This window comes from Leucopleurus acutus (genome assembly GCF_964270905.1).
Source record: "Leucopleurus acutus genome assembly, chromosome: 11".
Taxonomy (NCBI): Eukaryota; Metazoa; Chordata; class Mammalia; order Artiodactyla; family Delphinidae; genus Leucopleurus; species Leucopleurus acutus.
Window position 1 is genome coordinate 68,032,819 of NC_139152.1, and position 25,813 is coordinate 68,058,631.

Consider the following 25,813-nt stretch of genomic DNA (forward strand, 5'->3'; position numbering starts at 1 on the left):
AAAGAAAAGAAATATGGGTATTCAGGAAAAGTATATTTTATCAACTTCTTTAAATAGTTTGATCCCAATAGTCTTTGGAACCTGAGTCCTGTAATCAATCTCTAACAATCCAGTGGTTGAGGTTCTAGGGTGTTTACTAGAATCCCCTAAGCAGCTGGCAGGATATTGCTAATTTCCTCAGTTTTCAAATGCTGACTAATGGTTCAATCATTTTTGCATTAAGATTTATTAAGTACTCCCAGGATGCTTCTTGCAGAGGGGGGAGTATGCAATACAGCTTACGCCATAAAGTAGACATTGGACAGCTCCTCATGAGTTTTCTCTGTAGAGAGTAAAACAAGGATATACAGGAAGATTCAGTGGGTAGAACTGACGTACTCTTTTCCCTACAGTTTTCCATGTGTTGCCATAAGTGCCTAGTAGTCAGTAAAATCCGTTTAATATTAGAAAAAAAGTCCTAGAGTCAAAATTAATTTTCACAGTTATATGACAAATATAATAAATTCTATTTGTATTTTCTTATTTCATTAGAATATCATCAATTCTACTTTTAGCTTAAGAAACTAAGTCTTCTGAACTAGATATTTCCTTTGGGAATTAAAAAGACTGAAGACAGTGAAGGCTTGAAAAACTAATAACCTTTTTAGGGGGAAAAAGCCTTTTTTCAATTGCATTGATTATTATTTTAAAGGCATTTTACCTAGTGAATTCCTGAGTTTCTTTTTTGATCCTTACCTACCTCCTGAATCTGAATGTCCATAAAGATGAATATTAATAGCCACCATACTTTCTATGTTAAACATTTATTGGTTGATCTTGCTTCAAAGTAACTTACTTCTTTGTAGAATTAAGTTACTCTAATTTCCGACTCCATGCCTTTTATTTTCCTCTGGAGAAAACCTTTCCAGGGCACGACCTAATGAATTCTGGTTCAAATTTCCAAATGAATCTGAACCAAAGTGATTCTATAGTTTGGTTTAGGGAACCTTCATTAAATACCCTAGCGAGAGAATTTTTACTGTTTCATACCAGACTGAAGTACTTTTCTTGACATATTGAAATTGAACTTCAACATTTATGAGAATATAAATTGCAACAGCACTTTGTAACATGTTGTAAGTCCAGTAGAGTCTTAAGTCAAGGACTTTTACTTTCTCTATAACCCCATTAAAAATAGCAGTGTTTCTAATTATTTTTCCTTTAAAAATTAGAAAAATATGTCCTGCTCTCCAGAGAAATGTTATCTTCACTTATTCCTGTAGTTTATATGGTTGCATGCCATATGTCTTTATAGTTTTTATGTGGCTTGACCAAAGTGCAAATTCAATTTTATAGGTATGGCTAGTTTGCCTTCTCTTTTAAAGAGAGAAGTAGTTTTCTAATTGAGAAAGTTAATTTTTGTTTCTCCTCTTTATTCCTGACCTCTTTGCAATCGTCTTGTCTCAAAAGGTTCTTCACATCACAGTTTCAAGAGAAGTCTCCATTTTAACTGCAGGACCGCACGGCTTTAACTACTATTGTTCACACTATAGTTATCTGAAGTTGGATTTGTTCTTTTTCTATAGCATTTCGTTTCTACACAGATATGGTCACCAGACTACAGTGTAACCTGCAAGAGCTTCTAGCTTTTATTATCTACCATCTTGGAAGGTTTTCAGAAAGCAGCGTGGCATGATCAAAAAGCATAATGTTTTGATGGCTAACTGGCTGGGCTTCTTCGGGACTCGAGAGATTTGATTTCTTCTGTTAACCAATTGGCTGAACCAAGGAGTTTGCTGTGAATTGCAAGAATAGACAGTGCACAAACTTATCTATAAAGTTTAGTCTGCATCTTATTTGTATAAGTCACCTGTGCCACTCATGGTATTTGGTAGTAATTAAGAAAAACTGACTGTAGCTATCTGAAGGCTGTGGGAACTACAGAATTCACTATAGACTGGAAGACATAGCTTGAACTGGCAGGAAATAAAGTAGCCCCAGAGTCTTCCTGCAAAGAAGCAGGACATCAATAGCAGTTCTTTACAGGAAGACTCTGACCAGGATATAGCCCTGTTGCCTCCACCACTGTCACTGTGAGCAAATTCTAGCCATCCTCTCATCTTTCTGTCATTTGCTCAGGAATCAAAGTCCTAAGCCAGAACATCCCGTTAGCTGAGGCTACATCATGTGCCCACCCTGGTGACGAGAGAGCAAAGAGAGGGAGAGACTGGCCTTTTTTTTTTTTTTTTTTCTGGATAAACAACACACAATGGAAAGTTCCCCTCCTGGACCGTAAAGAAAGTAGCTTTCTAGATAGATTTTTTTTTTCTAAAACCTGAAAATGTTTACTATTTTCATAAAATAAAAGCAACTAAATAGTAATCTTGACAGTTTATTTTTAAGAGTTAAGACTTTTCCAGGACATCATACTGAAGCAGGAGAACCCCAACCCTGTGACATACTATCTACATTAGCTTGGAAAAGGAAACTAACATTGCGAGTTCCTAATGTGTACATTTAAAATAATGCCTACTGAGTAGGATTAGGTTGAGATATTTCCAGTGCCTTAAAGATCATGACAAGTACATTGTGTGCCTTCAATTTTTACTGATCTTTTTCTGCTTAGTCACCTTATTATTTGATTGGCGTGATTGTAATCTTTGAAAAGTTAATATTATTTTGCTACATAATGATTCTGTTCACCTCTCTGAAATTTTAAAATAAACGATATAGCTTTTGTTTTTGTTTTTGTTTTCTTTAACAGGCAGGCTAGCCTCAATGAAGCCGCCGAGAAGTACTATGATCTGGCCGCCAAGCTGAGGCCTAATGTAAGTACCTTCCTAATGAGAAGTATTATTCAAAGGGATGGACTCACAACATGTGAGAGTTTTAGACATAGAAGCCTTGTGATACTGGTGTTTTTCTCTCTGATCTCTTATTCTGTGTTAAATGGCTGATTCAACCATAAAATATGCCCGTCGCAAGCTTCTTTCTTTTTCCAGAGGTACAAATGGCCTTTTACTACCGTGTGTGAAGGACCATACATTTTTATCATTTGAACACAGGTTTTAGCATTATTAGATTTTTAAATCTAATGACTTTTAAAATGAGTTCTTTGAAAGTACTTTTGCTGTGGTGTTACATACCTTTGGACGTCCTAACAACTCAGTGATTCTTACGTGTTGTCAAACCTCAAGCTGTGTGCCTCTTCCCTATTCCACAGTACTCATTTCTAGTAACTGTGCTTTTCAACTTTATCAAGTATTTTTTATTAGACTTTTTCCCTGGGTAGTCACACTTCCATAAATCAGATCGTTGCTATTGAAATAGAGAACCATTTACGAGAGAATAAGAACTGGTTTTGTATCGGTCTTCTCAGCACTTTTTTATTCACAGTACATCATTGAATTCCAGGGCATTGCTTTTATTCTCATCCACACTGCTCTGCGTCACTCTGCAACACTAAAACCTCAACCCTGCTCTCTGGATCTACGCCGTCCATTGAGAAATGTAATTTTCAAACAGTAATGAAAGTGCACGTGTGATGGGACTACAAATAATGGAATCAGTCCCATTTCTTTACAGTAACTCATCTATTGGACAAAGGTCTATAGAGTACCTGCTTTGTGATAGGATACAGAGATTTCATACCCTAAAAGACCACACAATGTAGCAGACAAGACTGAACATAATCAACTAATTGAAATACAGTGTGGAACAAGGGGAGGATTAATGCTTCCTGAAAGCAACCCACCCAGGAAGTAGCTTTTTTTGATCAAGAGACTCAACCACATGTAACCTTAGCCCTTGAATCTAAATGTCCCAGTTTCATTAATTATGAGGTACTTTAAGAATCCGTAAGCTGTTTGCAACAGAAGAAAATAATTTAATAGTTGTAAAAAGAATAATAAGCACTAAAATTTATTAAACGCTTGTTTAAACAAGTGAATTCTCTCATTTATTTCTCACAACAACCCACAGATACTTCTGTGATCCTCATTCTGCTGAAGTTCAGAGAAATGAATAACTCACCCAGTATCACAGCTAATAAGTGGAATCACATTGTAACCCAGGCTGTTGTGTGTATAAGAGAAAGCTTTATGGAGAAAAATGCAGTTGTATCTTAGAAAATGCAAGCCAGAAGTCTAGAAAAACAAAATAATAATGGTCCTGTCATTTATTCATTAAATATTTACTGAGCATCTGTTAAGTGCCAGACACTATTCCAGGCACTGGATACACGCCAGTGAACAAAATTGACAAAAGAGTCTCTGCCCCTTGGGAGCATATAGTCTACTGGTGAGGAGACAGAACAGAAACAGATCAATAAAATATATAGTATGTCTGGCAGCAGTAAGTGCTTTGGAGAAAAATGGAGCAGGAAAAGGAAATTAGAAGGTGCAGGGGGAGGTATGCAGGAGGCACAGCTTTGTAAATGCCTGAGTTGGGCATCTTGTGTAGCATTTCTAAGAAAAGGGTTGGACTTGAGACCTTAAACTTATAAGTTCACTGAAGACAGAAATCAGGATTTTTTTGTCTGACTGACTGCCTTCCTTCCTTCCTTCCTTCCTTATCCTCCTTTCCTTTCCGTTCCTTTCCTTCCTTCCCTTCTTTGATTAATAGAATTGATTGATAGAATCAATAATAGAATGATTAATAGAATGATATAATGCTCTTACTATATATACTAAATGATGGTAAGTTCAACCTTTGTTCATTGAGTAGCAGTCCCTTGAGTGTCACTTTTATTTTTGTTAAGTGGTTGATCGGGTGGCCGTCTTCAGCACATTGTAATGGATTAGGGAGAAAAGGGCTCTCTGACCTGACCTCAAAAATGAAAAAGAAAATGAGGCACCACAAGATTTAAACCTGACTTACAAGAGTATTTGTTTTAAAGACTGGCCAAATCATAAAATCAATATTTAATCTCCAACTCGAAACCACTTTTTCTGAAACCCCAAAAAGTTTCTTCATAAACACGCCGCAGATTGCTTTTGAAAAATGCATTTATTCAAATGATATTTCTCTTATCTGGTAACGATAAATTAAGTATTTTATAGACTTGGATAAGATATGAAGTCTATATTTAACAATAAGAAAATGATGTTACAGTTGATGATCAACAGATGTGATCTTTCCCTAATCTGTTTTATGAATTGTGTTTGGTTTTCTGTACATAATTTGGTAAGTAAGATGCCACCAAGACAAGACTGATAAAATGTAAACCTTGACAATAACACAGGTTTGTATTCTGAAATGAAGAGACCTATTTAAACAATAGCCCCATGTCATGAATTATTAGCAGTTAGCATGTGATCTAAATTAAAACATCCATCTGACATTTATCTTGCTCAGAGCTGTTTATTCCCTTTGTCATAAAAACATTCTTTGTTATTTCTGTACTTCCTAAATAAATTTCAGTTACCTGTTTATATGAGAATATGGTAAACAGACCTCAACTCTTATTCCCTGTTTAAGTAGTTTCACTATCTTTTCTATTTTTCTTGTCTACATGGTAACCTAATCTTATTCTTGTTTTTCATAAAGCATTTTCTTCTGTTGTTTAGTTTCAACTACAGCAGTCTGTAGCTGTATGTCGGGGTCCTCTGTGGATTTTTCAGCAGTGCTCATGTCAGATCATGACTATGTGAAGTAAAATTTTTTATTGCAACCCTGTGTACTACCCACTTACTGTATTAAGAAGATTGCTGATTATCTGTGAGATGAATTCCTCTCTTAGTAAAATACCTATTCCATTTCTTCAGTATGTCCCATGATGAATTGCTTTATATTTTTTTCTTCTACGAAAGTCTTATTTTTCCATACAACTTACTTGAAAATTATTAATTGTCTTTTAGGGTTATTCATATTCAAAGAATTCCAGTGACCAAATGCTAAAATAAAGAAATCTAAATTAGCAGAGACATATAACTTTATTTATTTTTTTAACATCTTTATTGGAGTATAATTGCTCCACAAGGGTGTGTTAGTTTCTGCTGTACAACAAAGTGAATCAGCTATATGCATACATATATCCCCATATCCCCTCCCTCTTGTGTCTCCCTCCCACCCTCCCTATCCCACCCCTCTAGGTGGTCACAAAGCACCAAGCTGATCTCCCTGTGCTATGCAGCTGCTTCCCACTAGCTATCTGTTTTACATTTGGTAGTGTATATATGTCAGTGCTAATCTCTTACTTTGTCCCAGCTTACCCTTCCCCGTCCCCATGCCCTCTAGTCCATTCTCTACATCTGCGTCTTTATTCCTGTCCTGCCCCTAGGTTCATCAGAACCATTTTTTTTTCAGATTCCATAAATATGTGTTAGCATATGGTATTTGTTTTCCTCTTTCTGACTTACTTCATTCTGTAAGACAGACTCTAGATCCATCCACCTCACCACAAATAACTCAATTTCATTTCTTTTTATGGCTGAGTAATATTCCATTGTATATATGTGCCACATCTTCTTTATCCATTCGTCTGTCAGTGGACACCTAGGTTGCTTCCATGTCCTGGCTATTGTAAATAGAGCTGCAGTGAACATTGGGGTACATGACTCTTTGAATTATGGTTTTCTCAGGGTATATGCCCAGTGGTGGGATTGCTGGGTCGTATGGTAGTTCTATTTTTAGATTTTTAAGGAACCTCCATACTGTTCTCCGTAGTGGCTGTATCAATTTACATTCCCACTGACAGTGGAAGAGTGTTCCCTTTTCTCCACACCCTCTCCAGCATTTATTGTTTGTAGATTTTTTGATGATGGTAATTCTGACTGATGTGAGGTGATACCTCATTGTAGTTTTGATTTACATTTCTCTGATGATTAGTGATGTTGAGCATCCTTTCATTTGTTTGTTGGCAATCTGTGTATCTTCTTTGGAGAAATGTCTATTTAGATCTTCTGTCCATTTTTGGATTGGGTTGTTTGTTTTTTTGATATTAAGCTGCATGAGATGCTTGTATATTTTGGAGATTAATCCTTTGTCAGTTAGCAGGCACATATAACTGATGTTAGACTCTGATATTGTTTCTTCATCAGGGATATTGAATACATCGTCATTTACTGAAGTGCACATTTAGAGAAATATATTTATTTAAGTGCACATTCAGAGAAACATTTTCGTAGTGGGAAAACTCTTTACCAAAATTGCCATTTTAATTTTTTCCACTTTCAGTTTTCCATTTTTATAAATAAAATTGATCTTTCTGTGGAGGTTACTTTAAAAAGACAACACTTTTCTCTGTCTTCTCTCCCATTTACGCACATCAAAAACTGCTGGCTCTTGAGGACTAGAAAGAACATTAAAATGAAATGGTTTTGTTCCTCCTGTGGGAAGTGAGCCAAATTCTGCATTAATTTATAGGTTTTTAAATTTTCCGTAAAATGCGAAGAATGGGGATTTTGCATAGTACAAAGTCACCCGGTTCTACTTGGCTTTTAGTAAATGCCAAAGTTAGAAGAGGGTAATTCCTAATAATGAGGAATTATATTTCTTTATATTTTGTATTTTTCTGCATGTAATTGTTTTTGGTCTGAATTCATTCAACATTTTTATTGTTACTATTAAGTTCTAACATAGTGTAAAATTCTACGCCAAGTGCAGTAGGATCCAATTTGTGAAAAATTAACCCTGACCTTGATGCGGGGAGAAAGTGGGGGAGAGAACCAAGGATCCAGATGCTCATACTTCAAGGCAGTAAAAGATGCTGTATATTAAGTGCTCTGTGAGTGATAGAAGCTAGGTGCTGGAAAAGTGCACAGGAGAAAAAAACTGCTTTCAGGACCTTCCTGGTGGCACAGTGGTTGAGAGTCCGCCTGCAGATGCAGGGGACACGGGTTCGTGCCCTGGTCCGGGAAGATCCCACATGCCGCGGAGCGGCTGCGCCCGTGAGCCATGGCCGCTGAGTTTGCGCGTCCGGAGCCTGTGCTCCGCAACGGGAGAGGCCACAACAGTGAGAGGCCCCACATACCGCAAAAACAAACAAACAAACAAAAAAAACTTGCAGGGGGACTGATCCTAGAAGACATTGAGTCCCAGTTGACAAACTTAGAGAATCTTGAAATGATTGGAGGTTTATAGGTGAAGTTTTTAGCAGAAAGAAGAGAAAAGAGAGAATTCTGGCAGGTAGAGGCATATGCATGAACAAAGGCATGAGCTCAGAAAGCATGAACTATACCCAAGGAACAGTAAGCAGATGTGGTTAATATTGCCCATGGTGGGGGGCAGAGAGGAAGAGTGGGGGAAGATAGAACTGAAAAATAATATAAAACCAGATGAAGGGCATTGAATACCATACTGTGAATGAGGAGTTTGTATTCCAGGATTGTGTTCAGCAGGATGATGTAATGAAAGTGGTAATTTATCTGATGTGATGAAGAATGTGTGTTTCATTTGGGAAAGTAGAAATGACACATGCAGCTCTGAGAAAACCAAATAAAAAGTCATTGAAATAGTATAGGCAGGACTTCCCTGGTGGTGCAGTGGTTAAGAATCCGCCTGCCAATGCAGGGGACATAGGTTCGAGCCTTTGTCCGGGAAGATCCCACATGCCGTGGAGCAACTAAGCCCATGCACCACAGCTACTGAGCCTGCGCTCTAGAGCCCACAAGCCACAACTACCGAAGTCCACGCACCTAGAGCCTGTGCTCCGTAACAAGAGAAGCCACCACAGTGAGAAGTCCGCTCACTGCAACTAGAGAAAGCCCACACGCAGCAACAAAGACCCAGTGCAGCCAAATATAAACAAATAAAATTTATTTTTAAAAAAAAACAACTTGCCTTCTCTCTTTAACAAGAAAAAAAAATAGTATAGGCACAGGCATTATATAGATCCAAAAATACAGAAACACAGTAGAATGGAAAAGAACATGCAGGGAGAGTAAGCATATTATTTGATAGGATATGAGTAGGAAAATTAATTGGCCCAATGAGTGTTCCAAAATTTTAAATTAGGTAACTTGGACAAAAAGAAATCCCCTAAACAGAAATAGGACAGAAAAATATGTTTATTTCAAGAAGAAAGTGTTAAGTTTGAACCGAGCAGATTCTAAGTGAGAGGGAAGATATTCTAATTTTCTACAGGACATTCCTATCAAGTGGCAGTTGGGGGAAAGGCCACCGTTAGGCATAGAGGTGCAGGAGTCATTTGCAGAAACTGCATAGTACCAAAGGAGAGGATAAGATCACCGAGGGAGGGAAAGTACAAAAGGAGAGAAGAGAGCCCATTTCACAGCCCTGAGCATCCCTGCATTGGGAATATAGGGTAAGGAAGGCATAAGACAACAATAGGACGTAGAAATCAACATTGGTGAGCAATTTCCACTGCTGCTAAACAGTAAAGAAAAACAAGGACTGAGAAAGTCCTTTGACTTCAAAGGATAAGATGACCGGCTACCTTCGTGAGTTCAGTTTCATGCAAGTGATATGGGCGGAAGTTGTTAAGGTGTTAAGGACATGAGAATTGGGAGCAGAGCGTGTAAAGTGAATCTGCAAATAAGTGTGGAAGTAAATGAAAGAGGGCAATACCAAAGAAATATTAAGTATGTGTTTATTAAATATTAAAAATAGGTGTTAGGGCGTCCCTGGTGGCTCAGTGGTTGGGAGTCTGCCTGCCGATGCAGGGGACGCGGGTTCGTGCCCCGGTCTGGGGGGATCCCGCGTGCCGCGGAGCGGCTGGGCTCGTGGGCCCGTGAGCCCTGGCCGCTGAGCCTGCGCGTCCGGAGCCTGTGCTCCGCCGCGGGAGAGGCCACAACAGTGAGAGGCGCGCGTAACGCAAAAAAAAAAAAAAAAAAAAAAAATAGGTGTTAAAGGGTATGTGTATGTGTGTGTGTTTAAATACAAGATTTTAAATGTGTCCAAGTGGAGGGGAAAGCAGAGGAAATATAGAAGATCTTAAAGGATTATTTCCTCCCCAGGGACTGAAAAAGAAAAAGTAGACTATGAAGATATAAGGAGGAAAAAAAAAATTAGAAATAGAGCATGCGTAGGTAGTAATTTACTAATGTCATCTTTATTTGGCTGTCCGTTGGTCCTGTGGCAAAAAGGGCAGAATTTGAATCCAAAGGCCTGTGGATAGAGCTGAACACGCCAGGCCAGGCAGTAGATAATATTTGCCATAGGTCTGTACCATCTATATATGATCAGTAAGTGCCAGGAGAAATTCTGGCCTTAAGCCCTTTGTCATCTTGTGATAATTCTCAGTAAAGTTCTGAAACCACTGGTCGATTGCTTCTAGTTTTGATTCAGTTCTCTGACTTTTACACTGATTGTTGTATTCACCCTTTATATTTCTAGTATGTATAATATTTTATAAATGTTTTCCAGTGCACATTCATTACATATGAATTCAAGGGGAATGTGTTCCAAGGATTGGACTGTCCAATAGAAAATTACATCCATGCATTATACCTTTCCTAGGCACTTAGAACATAAATTATTTCAGAGTATTATTATAAAATCAAAGCTGATGTTATGCATTTGGGGCTCTTTGGCAATGATTATATGTCAGAGAGCAAATGAGAAATATGAGATTCAAAGAAATGAGCTTACTGTAAGAGAGTGCAGCTGTGTTATGAGCTAGTACATAGATTCTACAATATATTCCTTTCAACTTGGACTACCCTTTTTATGGTAAATATGGTTGTGAGATAGGGTAGGGAGAGATGGCTGTGCAGTAGAAATAACCACTAAGACTAGAATCTGGGGGGAAAGGGTAAGAATTAACTTCTGATGGAAGAATTACCTTCTGATAGAAGAGAGAGAAAATATTCTGAGTTATAGTTATTTTCTGATGGGGAAGATATTCCTCAACCGTAATTAGAACAAGAGACCATGAAATTCAGTTAAACAGGACAGATTCAGATTTGACCATATAGGGGATTTTGATGGGGGAAATTGCTGAGATTGCCATCTCACTGGGGAAAAAAAAATAGGGTAAATAATAATTTGTCTGGGAAGCAGTTAAACCACATTTCTGCTTGTAAACGGAGGAAAAAACATATGGCCTTTTCCAAAACTTTCCACAGGCGTCTGTGATGTGGGAAAATTACATACCATGTGTCTCTTGACTTTCAGGCATTAATAATATATGGATCCCAGAATCACCAGATTGATTTTATGAATAAAATGCATTTTAATATTGTAAATATATTTCCCACTCTCACTAGTCATTTCAGTTTCAAATACCTCTATGTATTTTACAGTCAAAAATAGAGTAAGTTGACAAACCCAGAATAAATAGGTTTCCATCAAGAGAGAAATTGCCATTAGTTTCCCTCTGTATTTTATCTGGTTTTATTAAAAGGGCCCAGAGATATCATTGAAACAAAAACTGTTGGTTATTCACACATACCCAATTAAGTCAACAAACCCTAATTCTACTTCAGTTCATAAATAGACTTAATCCTTTCGATGTTATGGACATTTCTGCACACAGCCGTAGAAATCAAATATCTAATTCTTCGTGTCTGATTTCAGCAAAATAGATGCTCACTTCCCTGAGAGCTTCAGTTATGCCAGGATCGATTTTAGCCCCAATTTTAGATATGAGAAGGTACTCATATCTGTCTTCAAACTCCTTTCTACTGTAGATCTTCTTTCCAAATTATTTAGATGTTGCTTTTCTTCTAACAAGTTACAAAGTCGAGTTTTTGGTGCATTCATTTCTCTCTGCTTACATTGTTGCTTTGTGTTATACTTCTATTTCGAAAATGTGAGATAAACCAGAAAAAATGTATTTCTGAAGAGATTACTGTTTTTGTTTATCATCTGTATAATTCTTCATGCTTAGAAGACAAAGATGGTTAGTATAATCCACTTGTTTACTAGCTGTTGATGTGGGCTAGTTGTTGCCTAGACTGGGATTAGATACTTGGACTCAACTAAGCTGAATTTACAGTTTTTCCATCCTTGGGGTATTGTTATTCATCACAATCCACATGCAATCATGTTTGAGCACTGTTTTTTGAAAATGTTTGTATGTGTTGTGTGTGTGTTTTAGATTCACAACCAGAAAAGGATGAGGGGGTGTGAGACGTGGGCAGGAACTTACGTGGCTCTTGGCTATAAAGAAAATCAAGCTGAGTACTTTAGGGTTGAGGAACATCAAAAACTTTGGGGAATTCCACTTAATTATGTTCTCTGATTCCAAACGTGTTTATTTTTACTCACATTTCTTTGTGAGGGTATCCTTTGCATCAATTTATAGCTATAATTGTTTGAACTGTGGGACCACACACTAAAATTACTTTTAGTCCCTTTTCTTCCAGAGAAACTAGATTCCTGTTTTGTTTTGTTTTGTTTTGAACTCAGCTAATCTAACCACACTGGCCCATGTTCCTACCTGGGAATAGCAACTAGGGTGGACCAGTAGCTGCCACCATGAGAAGGATATGACCTTCCCTCATCCCCAGTCACCACATTCTTCTAATCCCCTTTGGTTATTTCCACAGCTGGCCTCTCTCATTTCTTTGTTTTTTTTTAATTTTTTTTTTATTGAAGTATAGTTGATTTACAGTGTGTTAATTTCTGCTGTACAGCAAAGTGATTCAGTTCTACACATATAGACTTTCGTTTTTATATTCTTTTCCATTATAGTTTATCACAGGACGTTGAGTATAGTTTCCTGTGCTATACAGTAGGACCTTGTTGTTTATCCATTCTAAATATAATAGTTTGCATCTGCTAGTCTCAAACTCCCAGTTCATCCCTCCCCCGACCCCATCTCCCCTTTGGCAGCCACAGGTCTGTTCTCTATGTCTGGGAGTCTGTTTCTGTTTTGTGGATAAGTTCATTTGTGTCATATTTTTAGATTCCACATATGAATGATATCGCATGATATTTGTCTTTCTCTTTCTGACTTACTTCACTTAGTAGGATAATCTCTAGGTCCATCCATATTGCTTCAAATGGCATTATTTCATTCTTTTTTATGGCTGAGTAGTATTCCATTGTATATAAAATTTCTCCCCCATTTCTATTTCAGACATTTATGTTTCTCATCCTTGATTGGTCTTATGGGGCCATGTTTTTTCTAAATATAACTGAAACATTAACAAAAAGCCATGTTTGTGTATGATTCTTTATCCCCTCCCTCTTCTGAGTTTCCTGTAACATTCCACTCCTCTTTTTTCTATTTTCTTACCTTTCTTCTACTCTTAACTCTTTGTTATCTACCTGAACTCTCATTTACATCTACAGATAAAATTATATTTTACTTTACCCTAGAGACAAGTAAAAGTTGGGCAGATCCTGAAAAATTAGTAGATTGAGAGAATAATTTCTTATTGAAAGTCCTGTGTCTTTGTTAAAGAGAAAAAAAATTATTCTAATGCTTTTGTAAAAAAAAAAAATTATTTATTTATTTTTTCGGCCACACCATGCGGCACGCAGAACTTCCCCACCCAAGGATCGAACCTGTGCCCCATGCAGTGGAAGCACAGAGTCTTAACCACTGGACCACCAGGGAAGTCCCCAATGCTTTTAAAAATAGTCATGAAGACTTTATTCAGGACTATTGTGATAAGTTTCATGACTATGGAAATAAGGGAGACAGATCAGGTTCAACCTGGCGTACAGCAGAGACAGCAGGGGGTGGTCAGTGGATGGAAAATTACTAAGAAGAGGCCTCAAGGGTAGGAGGGTTCTTGGTAAACCAGCTTACATAATTCTTGCTGGAAGACAAGCCAGTATGATCAGATAGCGAGTGTGGGGGGATTCTCGCTAAATTAACTTATCAGAATTCTTGATACAGCTGGGCTAGGCAGGCGTAAGAAAAGACCCAAGGATGAGGCCTAGTCAAAAAGAGGACTCAGAGGAATGTCTTCTTTGGTCAAGGAGAGTCTGTGTCATTCTGGATGAGCTTATTTTCCCAGACTGAGTTGTTATAATGTTAAACTTCTTGTCACTAGATAATTCAGAATCAGGAGTTTCCCTTTATCAACTTGAGAAGGATTTGCTTAAATATATTGCTGTAACATCTTTGCTAACAAACCCTAGAAGAGAGCTGAAAAGAATGACATCTTTAAGAGAGGGAAAAAATTGTGTATGCTACAAAATGTCTCAGTCTTTGTCTTATGATCAACTGTTACTTCCTTAGATACCAAGTGCCGACAAATGGCCACTGTGGGATGGTATTCAGAGTTTTATCAGTTGTCTGAACCTGCATTGTAATTACAGCAAAAAATAAAACTATGGAGAACTCAATTTTTTAAGAATAGGACCTTTATATTTTACTTACTCTCATTATTTCTGTGTGGTTTTCATCTCCGTTTTGTTGTTGTTGTTGTCACTTTCTTAAATGAGATCTGTAGCGAAATAACTCCCAGAAATGCAGCTTTACCACATAGTATGACCTACTGAGACACTGCCCTTTTGAAGAGTAAATGGCAACTTAAAGAGGGCAAATGTCGTGCCATTAAAGGTTTTGTGACGAGAGTTTGAAATGGTCAATTCACCGAATTGGTTTCATTTTAAAAGTAACTTCTTCAGATTAGGAATACTGAATTTTAAAGAGAGAAGCAATTTTGAAAAGATTTGGTAGAATGGTTTACGAAATATATATTTATATATTTACATATATGTATATATACATATACAATTTATACTAAAGAAAATAATTGCTTAAATTACATGTGGAAATAATCAACTATGTTTTTGATAGTATCATATGATAGATCTCAACAAGCTCAAGAATGGATAGATGTAGAACATTTACTGCTACTGCTTTCAAACACTTTTTTTCCGTATTCTCCAATCTAAGTTACTCTGTCCTTAACTGTTCTACTTAACTGTTTAATCCTATAAAAGATAGCTGGATCTTCCCCATGGAAACTATATTTGTACTACAGTTTATTTCTTGATTCCACCTGTAATTTTTACTGGTTGTTTATATACAAATCCTAATAAAAGCTACTAAAACAAATGAATAAAAATCCTCAATATGTATTAATTTAGTTTTCCTACAAGACAAATTATTTTTCTTAAATATATAGTGCATTTTCCACTATTGGTTTACAGAAACCAATGGTAGTTTTCCCTTTTTCTTAACAAGGTTCAACTATCTTTTCCCAAAGAGTCATACCGTTTGTTAAATTTTTGTAATCATAGCTTTCGTCTGTTTCAACTAGCTGAGCTTTTATTTGTAACCACAACTATGCTAATGTACATATCTATCAGCAAATCAAAGCTACTATAATAAATAAATCCTTAATATGCACTGATACTTTTCTTCATCCATGATTACATGCATTATTTTTCTTTTTTTCTTTTTTCTTTTTTTTTTTTTGCGGTACGCGGGCCTCTCACTGTTGTGGCCTCTCCTGTTGCGGAGCACAGGCTCCGGACGTGCAGGCTCAGCAGCCATGGCTCACAGGCCCAGCCGCTCTGCGGCACATGGGATCTTCCCGGACCGGGGCACGAACCCGTGTCCCCTGCATCAGCAGGCGGACTCTCAACCACTGTGCCACCAGGGAAGCCCTACATGCATTATTAAAATGATACCAGAAATTGTGAAAAACTGTATTTGAAAAAGCGTCACTATGAAAATATTGAAAGAACAAAGGATTTTTAAAATGCATTTCTGTAGATCACTCTACTTAAATGGCACACCGCAAATATGTGGATATCTGTGCTTATTTTCGAATTTTCTTATGGAGAAAGATTCCTATGTAGAATTTATAATTTCTCACTTATGTTTAGTTGCTCTTCTCCACTTTAATATCTTCTTTTTGATATAGTTTTCTTAGGCTAACATTGAGAGCAAGAGATTCCATTAATCTGGAAGATGGAATTATTTTGCTGCCGAAGGAAGATTATGTACTTTGATTAGCCTTGGAAATCTTTACTGGATACATGCACGAATGCTTATTTTTCCTTTCATTGAGTAATATAACATTATCATTTTCTTTTCTAGTATGCTGATTGACACAGTAACTCCTAAACATTTCCTACTTGTAGGGAACTTTTATGGTGAACAGATGATGGATTGTACCATAAGCACTGTAGTACCATATGATTGCTTTAAATCCATTATTTACATTTGAATTTGTATAAACTGTCTCTCCATGTTTGGAAGTTAGGAACCTTTTTTATACACACTTAATGACGTAAAACAGAGAGCATTCACCTAAATGTAGGTGATAATATTGAATGGGTTAAAAGTTGATAAACAACTATTATAGGTCCATATTTCTGCTTGTATCTATTATGAATTATTACCAAAAAAATTTTGTCTCTGTAACTTGTAGAAGAATAAACATGATAATGTTGAGACCAGAAAAACGTCTTTTTTAAAAAATTAGGAAGCGTCAGCCTAACAACATCTACACTAGTTAAACATTAGAAGTTAAATTCTACCCCATTTTTACAGATGGAGAAACAGAGGCAGGGTAGTTTGTCTGGGATCTCACAGGTAGTGGTAGAGTCAGAATACAAATCCAGGCAAGCAGAGTGCCTATTATATGTCAGTATCTAAAATGGATACCAGGGATATAATGAGAAACAAGGAAGTTGTGATTCCTACTGTCTCAGAGATGTAGCTGATGCAGGCTTAGCATTTAATTGTTTCTTAATTTTTTTCATGAGTGGTTTATATAGTTTATGGGTCTTGAAGGTTTGCATCTTCCACACCTTATACAACAGTTCTTAAAAATTCATGAATTCACTGTGTTATCTTCAGAGAATATTCAGGGACTTCAAGAAACATAGCAAACAAATTACTGTTTTTGTATTGCTTGAAATGTGTTGATTACTTTGTCTTGGGCTGACTCATGCAACCACAGTAAATCTGCTCATTTTTTCATAAAGGTAATTTATTTCCTTTCCTTTAATAAGCTGAAGCAAGCAAAATGATTTAGTGAAATGTTGGTTTAGGATTTGGAAGGCCAGATACTTTGGACAGTAGACTCTTACTTACCTGACAGTTTCTTTGTGAAGTTTTGCTGTTAACCGAATTTGTGTTCTTTAAATGAGAGTTATGGTAGAATGACGTGCAGGTATCATGTCAGATTTTATTTTATTCCTACTCTATGTGTATTACGGTCTAGAGATGTATTTGACAAAAGTTCGTATTAGTTAAGGTTATTGTGATTTCCAGTACAATAATGTTTAAATACACAGGAATCTAAAAATTCCCCCACATATAAATAAAGTAATATTAACATGCTCCTTTAAAAAATCCCTAGAGGGCTTCCCTGGTGGCGCAGTGGTTGAGAGTCCGCCTGCCGATGCGGGGGACGCGGGTTCGTGCCCCGGTCCGGGAGGATCCCACATGCCGCGCCATGGCCGCTGGGCCTGCGCGTCCGGGGCCTGTGCTCCGCAGCGGGAGAGGCCGCAGCAGTGAGAGGCCCGCGTACCGCAAAAAAAAAAAAAAAAAAAATCCCTAGAAAAGAAAAAAAACTACTTAGAAATATGCTAAATTGATTGTAGGTTTTTAATCTGTTTAATGACGTGTTATGAATAGAGTATTACAGCAGAAAGCTTTTTTTGAGTAATTCGGGATTGATCTTTTAGTCCTTAATTTATCCAATCCTAGTACTTCTCATGTCTAAACTGAAGCTGCTGGATATGGTGAAGATGTTTATGTAAAAGGAACTACAGCATGAAGATATTATATGACTCAGTTCTTTTTAAAGCTTGGTTTGAGTTTTCAACTCTGCTTTAATGGGAATTTATTATCTCCTCAAATATGTGCGTGCTATAGCACTTAAAGTGTTCTAGAACATGCTAGGCTCTGGGAATAACCAAAGGTCTGCCAGATGCGTGTTGGCAATAGCCTCAGAACAAGTCAGGATCCCTAGTGAAGGCAGGAATGGTGACAAAACATGATACACACCATCAATAAAGTTGATAGTCAAAGGGCAATTCATGACTGCAGGTTTTGAAAGCCTATTTTGAACTAAATGTTTTCATAAAATTACAGTGTATAGTGCTAAATGATCCTTGATACAGTGTAGATTTTATTTAGTGTAGCACCTTCAAATATATATCAAGTTTTTATTTTAACATGTTTTCCAGAACCTATATCTATTCCCACGCTACCTGGTCTGGCTTATATATGCTATATCTCAAAAAGTGTAGCACTTAATCATGAATATATATTTTGTGTACCTTGATGGCATCAAAACGTTTTTAATGTTTAGGGATAAAGTGTATTCCGCTCATATGGCAGCAGTGAAAACAAGATACCTACTTCTAGGGCTTCCCTGGTGGCGCAGTGGTTGAGAGTCCGCCTGCCGATGCAGGGGACACGGGTTCGTGCCCCGGTCTGGGAGGATCCCACATGCCACGGAGCGGCTGGGCCCGTGAGCCATGGCCGCTGAGCCTGCGCGTCCGGAGCCTGTGCTCCGCAACGGGAGAGGCCACAACAGTGAGAGGCCCACGTACCGGGAAAAAAAAAATATATATATACCTACTTCCAGCATGATATTTCACAAAGAAACTTTGGGTTTTGCTTTCCTGAATGTACAGAGACACGGGTAGCACATAGGGTTTGTCTGTTTACTAGATGTTGCTATAAATAACATGCTTCAGTGACTTCCCTGGTTTGGGAAGAGCAGTCTCTGCAGTGAATTTCCAGTGGAATCATGCCATTTTCACAAGCCCTGGTAGGCAACATAGCTTAGCAGTGTAGGCTCTGGAATTACATGGCTTGGGTGTACTAAACAGGGCTTCACCTGCCTCTGGCTCTGAGATCTTGGGTGTGTTGCTTACATCCCTAAGCCTCATTTGCTCACTCTGTAAACGGAGGTAATAATAACTACCTCAGAGGGTTTGTTATGGAAATGCAACATACATACAGAGCACTTAGAATTCTACTTGGTCCAGAGCTACTGTTAAATTATTTACATTGCAGGAATTTGTCTATATATTCTTTACACAAAGAGAATAATTTTTAAATAAGTCAATTCCACTTGCCAGGTTACCTAAACAACGAACAAATTGGTGTTGCCTGTCAACAGACTCGAGCATGCTCCTTCCTCCGGGCTTTATAATCGTACTTTTTCCTCCAGCTGCCGTGCTTTTCCTCCGGATAGCAGCATGGCTAGCTCTGGCACTTTCTTAAATATCTGCTCAAATAGCAACTTGTATCAGTAAGATTTCCCATCCTGCTTCATAGGAAACACCTCTGTACCAGTAATATACCCTACCTCTTTTATCCTGTCCTGCTGTACGTTTTCTCCTTGGTTTTTATCACCATCTACAGCCTATGTATTTTCTTACCTACGTGCATTATCTGTGTCCGCTCTCCGGACCACGAGCTCTGTGGTGGCAAGGACTTTATTTTCTGTAACCCCGCTTTCCCCAGCACATGTGGTGGTGCCTGGAAGACAGTAGGTGCTCGGTCAGTGTTGTGAAGGGATTCACAGGAAGCTTCTGTCCTCTCAGTCTGTGTTGGCTTCCTGTCCTTTCCTAGCATGGACATCTTGCAGCACTGAGTATGGTTCTCGTGTTTGAAACATGTTGTGTTCAACGTGTCCCCTCCCCCAGTGAAATTCATCCTCTAAGTGCAAGCCAACCACAACATGGTCTGCTCAGCACAAAACACGTTGATCTTTTACAGTGCTGGAAATAAAACCAAAAGCAATGAGACTGGCTGCCAGGAACACACCGAGAGGTTGTACTGTAGTTTACCTCAAGAGCCATCCAAGTGATTTTTTAAGAGAGATGTTTAAGAATAATGTTGATTTTTTTTTTTTTTTTTTTAAACTCTCGCTGAATGGAGAACCTTGAGATCTTCTCTGTCTACCCGCAGCTTGCACCCACCCTGGGTCTTTTGGTTCTCTCTACCTGAGTCTCAGGAGACGGTGATCACAATGAACTGGAACTCTGTCCAATTTTAGATGACTTCATCCTCTCAGGAAATGCAGAATCACTCTTGATAAGTGTTTATATATTCAGATTCTGAAACTCAGCCTGTGGCAGAAGTGACAGCAGAGCTCATAGAATGAATAGCTATAAACCTTTGGAGCGGCTTCTATAGCGCTATGATCCCAATGAAGTATAACCCTTAAACTTCTTTGTTTGACCTAATGGTACGCCGGCCTCCTTTTTACAGGCATCACTTCCCTCTGCAAAACACACAGTAAACCATGAGGTAGAAGCTGATTGTATAAATCCATTCAGACCTTATTGAAAACTGGCCAGTGATTTTCCAAAAAGTAGCCCCTTAAAGGGCATAGCTCCCTCTCCACAGGTAATTTACCTTATATAAGATTTCCTTTTTTAAAAAAAAATGACAAATATTTCGATGCTAAAAATAAGAAGGGTATGTGAGAAAACTTAGAATAAGAATAATAAGTGGTTTATTTCCCTGTGCTGTTGTCTACGGATGACCTGTTTTGATATTGGGAGCCACAATAGGAGGAAAATACCAGTGAAAGGGGAAATGACAAGCAAACAAAACAAAATGGTGAGGCACCTATGCAGAGAGGGGGCAACAGTGCCAAAACCTAATACGACAGGCCGCAGCCCTGGGGATCAGTGGTTTGTGTCAACCATAAGAATGAGCGAAAGGCCAAGTTTTCTCCGAAAGAAAAATTGCCTGCATTTCAAGAAACCTGACTGTGGTTAAGAAGTAATTTTAAAGACAAAAATAACAAATTGGCTAAACTAGTGTGTGTGCTTTCCAGGGAGAGTATTTTTTTCTTCCCCAGACTCTTCCTGCCATCACTGTGTCTAGCCTGGTAGTGAGTCTCTTGGATCAGGAAGCAAGGGCCAGGCGTGTTGACCACACGTCCTATGTCGGGATTTGGTGGTGATGTCTGTTTTTAATGGGGTTGTTGAATCAACACTTCATCACTGGAAAAGAGCACTCAGTTTGAGCCCCCTCCACAGTTTACATTTGCTATTAATTCTTCTGTGAGTTCCATCAGTTGAGGAGAAGTAAAATAAGAGTGGAAAACCAAAGAATACACTTATATTTTTTTTTAACAATGCCTTTGAGAAAAGGTCTTGATGGGGCCAGTATTTGTCCTCACTTCCCTCAACGGGTAAGGTTTACCAAGCATTATCCTTTTTCTACCTTACCTTTTTCTCATAGCCTTTCTCTTTGCCCTGGAGAGAGGGCATAGTTTGTTTTATTTACTTTTTTAATGGCTGTCCATAGACAGTTTCCATCATGCTACAAAAAATTTTGCATCCCAGATTTCTCTTTGGGACTTCATTTGTTGTTTGAAATCCCATTCACGAAACAGTAGTAAGATAGTGGTATGTATTCACTTGGGTTGAGAGGAATATTTCTCATACCTTGAAAATATTGCCCTCTGTGTGTATCAGAAATAAGTGCCATGAAAAATGGAACCCCCAGAATGAAATGAACACTTTAGAAATTAACCATCTATTTGAGCCCAATTGAAAAAAGAGCCTGCAAGGCCTCTCCTAACATGGTATTCCTGGACTGTTTCTGGAAACGATAGAGTGAATTTACTATCCAATTAAACCTGATAAGAAAGTCAGCTTTGACATCCGTTAAATAAACCCAAGATTCTGTATTCACTCTGGGACTCTGTTTTAAGTTATCTGTAATGTGTTTGCTTATGATCAATGTTAACAATTTTCTAACACAGCAAAGGCAATAGTTCTATTATTTATTACTGAGTTTTTAATCTACCTCCTGCCATTGACCTTGAGCCCAAATGTTACTTTCCGAGAATAGAAATAGTAGTCTTGACTCTATGTTGTACAGTGGTTCTCAGCCCTAGCTGCATTAGAATCACCTAGGGAGCTTCTACAACATCCTGAGCCCTGCGTCTCACCAGACACTCTGATTTTAATTGGTCCAAGGCAGAACCCCATCATCCTAGTTTTTAAAGCTACCCAGTTGATTCTGATGTGCCATGAGACTGCGGACCCCAGTTTAAAAGCTAGCATTCTTTTCTCGATTGGCTTTACTTCCATCAGTCAGTTCCAGCTAAACCATTTACTTTGTGACCTCGGGTATGTTACTTAACCTCTGTCTTTCAATTTCCTCTTCTGTCAAATGGGGTGTTAGTAGCACTTAAATCATAAAATCATTTTGAGAATCCAAGGAGTTCATAGATTTTAAGCATTTAAAATAGTGCCTGAAACATACTAAGTGTACAGCAAAGGTTAGCTGTCATCAGCATTATCATCTGTTTTTAAAATTAAAATGATAAAATAAATTAAAATGATAATAATGAGCCTTTGAATTGCTTCCTTCTGTATACTTCCCAACTTGGGCTCTTCTGGAACATCTGCTCATCTGTGCTTTCACTATATTATAAAACTGAAACCTTTGTTCTTATTCTGGTTCAGCCACTTACATGTTGCATTGCCTTCTACAGATTGACTCGAATTCCTCATTTTATTTTTCGCCTCGAGTTGGTGTGAGAATTAATTTTAAAAAATTGAAGGGTACATCATAAGCATTCAATGAATGTCACTTATTATTATTGTTTTTATTAACTTTATGGTACTGTTGCTATTATTAGCTGTGGTGTTTCAGAAGATAACGAATTCACAATACAGCAGACACATTTTTGTATTTTTTATGTGCTCGTAGCCAAACTAAGTAATCACTTGGGCCCAGTAAGCACTCTGAAACTAAATCAGACAAATAACTGTAGCCTGATCTGTAGCCAGCATGATGCCTGTGTCAGAAGTGTAAGAACAAAAACATAAGCCGTAAAATCCTTAAATTTTAAATTCTTACAATCTTTACAGGCTCATCGTGAGAATCTCAGTTTGAAATATGGCATGGTAGTGAGCAAAAGAAGCTCCTTTCAACTCCAAATGCTGACCTCTCCTAAGTCATGACCTTTCTGTAGGCAGTGCTGACTTGGGGGGTTTTCAGTGATGCGTCTTGACTTGCTAAAGGCAGAGCAAGGGGTTGGCTTGATCGTGTAAAAACCAAAAGGCAGATTTTTATGTTCTTTTTTGTGCTTCTGTGCATGTGCTTTCTGCTTCCTGTATTTTGCAGAATTCAATGCATATACCCTAGGTTTACAGTCAACATGGGCTCATGGGCTCAAATTTGAGTTGTGATAGAGGACATAGAGAGAAAAAAGCATCTTCCTGTCCCCATGTTTAGCATTTTCTATGCCTTCCTTTTCACATCAAATACCTAATAAGTTGTAAAGACTAGGTATAGTCATAATACACTGTAAGATTGTTACCATGGTTTAGATGTTTTAAGTGCGGCATTAAAATATCTAATTTTCAGAAGCATTAGAAGAGAAAGGTTAGATGTAGATATATTTTCCTGGATTTAGTCTGTGTCTTGAAAAAAATTTCTTAAATCCATGTGTTGAGTGAAGGAGGAAAGAAAGAAACGAATTACAGTTGGAGAAATCAAATGAAGTATAATCACTAAAGTACTTTGTTCTAACATCATATCCTGCTACGAGTGTCACTTCCATGCCCTTTAGAGAGAAAACTCATTTGCACTAATTTAATATTGAAGGTTCTATTTCCATTGTTATGCATTAAGAGTCATGCAGCTGACACATCACCAGTGTCTGCAAAAAGTTAACTTCTTTGGATAAGATAGTTTTCTGAGATCAGCTTTTATCCCTGAATTCCCAGAGTATAGGAACGGGGCCATCATCTGCCCCGGCACTAAGCAAGAGGCATAGAGAGCAGCAAGTCTGCCCTTTTGCTAGGCATTCCATCTCTCATTTCTCAAATCTGTCTTCCCCGCTTTCCATCTCTTCCCACATTGCCCTTGTACAGGCCCTCAAGGATGATCCTACCATTGCATGAGTTGTCCACTTCCTTCTTAGGTCCTTTTCCTGGGTTGCTGCCGAGTGATATTTCTGAAATGTAAATCTGTTCCTATTACTCACCTGAATGAAGTTCACACTTGTTAGGTTCCTCTTACACCCAGCACTCCAAGAGTTCTCCCAGAACTCCCAAGAGGTCCTCTTGTGCTCTACTCCACTGAAACATTGGTAGATCAACTAGTACATTCAGTCATATCAAGTATAACCCAGATACCCCCAAACCTCAACATGTGACTGCCAAATAAAGTCACATTTCCTTAATATACAGATTTCAGTGCTGAACTTAACCATTCATATAATTTTCAGGTTTTCCCCAGAGAATGGCTACATGTTCTATAGAAGTGTCTGGGTGGTTTCCTAGTCACCACAGTAAGCCCTACTCTGTCCAGACCCGCTTTGTTCTAAAGCTCAGCACATCATCTTTGCCCTCCCTTCACTGCTTTTCTCCCAGCATACTTTGCCCCAAATTCCCTTTTTAAACTCCCCTTTGCACAGGTGACACTAGTATGTGGCTTTAAACATTTTAAGATGCTAGAGTATAACTGAAGGTCATTTTAAAGAAGAGTAAAACTGCACTAAGGTATTACCATCAGTTTGTCAAATTTTACCCTATTAATGAACGTTTCATTTGCTCCTTTTTTCTCCCTTTCTCTAAATGCTGTTATAAGCAGTGCTGCAATGCTCCTTTTACATAGCTCCTTAAACATTTTGTTTTGACTTCTCTAAGATAAATTCCTAAGAGTATGGTTGCTGAGTCAAAGAAGATGAACATTTTAAATGTTAATAGTTGCTATACTACCAGATTATTTTCCAAAAAAGTTACAGCAATTCACATTCCTACCAGCCCAGGGGCCAGATTGGAGTAATAGCCATCTTTTATAATTACTAACAACCTGAAGACTAAAAATTGCTATTTTGTTGTTTCAAGTTGCATCTTCCTGCCTACTCTTGTGGTAACACAGCTTTTCAAATGTTTTATATATTAATTATTTGTTAACAATCTTCTGTGAGACTTGCCTATAATACATCTTTTGCCCACTTTTCTACTAGGTTTTCTTGTTACCAAGATGTCTGTCTTCTCCACTATGGCATGTGAGTTTACACACACATAGAGGAAGGGGGATGAAAGAATATGTGTGAGAGAATAAGTACCAACATGTATATGTTGGTTTGGATGGAAAGGAAGAAATGGACATTATGAACCTCCTTCGGAAAAGTACATTTGCGTGCCTTTGAGAGCCATGCTTCTGCTCATGGGGCATCCCTAACTGGCCTGCTGCCTTCATGGTTGCCACTGTGTTTTAGAGATGATCTTGCTTTCTCCCAAAGGGTATACTTTTGCAGTATTCTCGCCTAGACAGAGCCAGGCCCAACTCCTCCCAGCCTCCAAGAGAGTCTAAGGGACTTCTCCTTCCATCCTGTCCTGCCATCCCAGAGAACATTAGCCTCTTCTACATGGTCGCAACTGATTATAGGCACGGCTCTGTCCTCATGTGTTGGAGAACAAAAGAAAGGAACTTCAGGGTAAGGATTTCCTTTTACACAAGTTACAGACATCCATTCTGCTTGCATTTCATTGGTGAGAATTTAATCACGTGACCAAGCCTGGCCACAAGACAAGGTGGGGAATATTGTTTCTAGGGGGTAGCCCTGTACCCAGAAAGAAGAGAAAACTAGATTGTACTGGGGGAGCAATCAGCAGTCTTCATCATATTATTTATATTGTCTTCATCATGTACTCTTACCTTTCTAAATACACGTCTCTATTTATAATAGGTTGTCTTGCATAGTTCAGTTAATTAAAAATAGCATCCCTGTTCTTGCTATCCCCATGATTAAAAATGAACCTTTATCATAGGTCCCCTATCAGGCATCCCTCTATCAAGCCGTATCAAGTTGTATTTACTACAACTATAAAGAGACAAGCAAAGCTTGGATGTCCCTTGTCTTGAGAAATAAACAAGTGGCAAAGTTAAATAAAAGCATACCGTGTTCTTCCTCCAGCTATTTGCACGTGGGTTTCAAATTTAATGGTGGGAATGTGGAACATTTTTAAGATACGAAATGTTCGGTATTGAAGTACTGTTATGCTT

At 38.1% G+C, this 25,813-nt stretch overlaps 1 protein-coding gene across 3 annotated transcripts in view; it reads left to right on the plus strand.

Moving 5' to 3' along the window:
• Positions 1-25,813, plus strand: part of TMTC2 (transmembrane O-mannosyltransferase targeting cadherins 2) — a 649,990-nt gene that overhangs the window by 340,228 nt on the left and 283,949 nt on the right. For all 3 annotated transcript variants that reach the window (XM_082850900.1, XM_082850901.1, XM_082850899.1), the window contains exon 11: positions 2,744-2,807. In XM_082850900.1, coding sequence (XP_082707026.1) covers positions 2,744-2,807 — 64 coding nt within the window. The remainder of the gene's footprint in view (positions 1-2,743; positions 2,808-25,813) is intronic.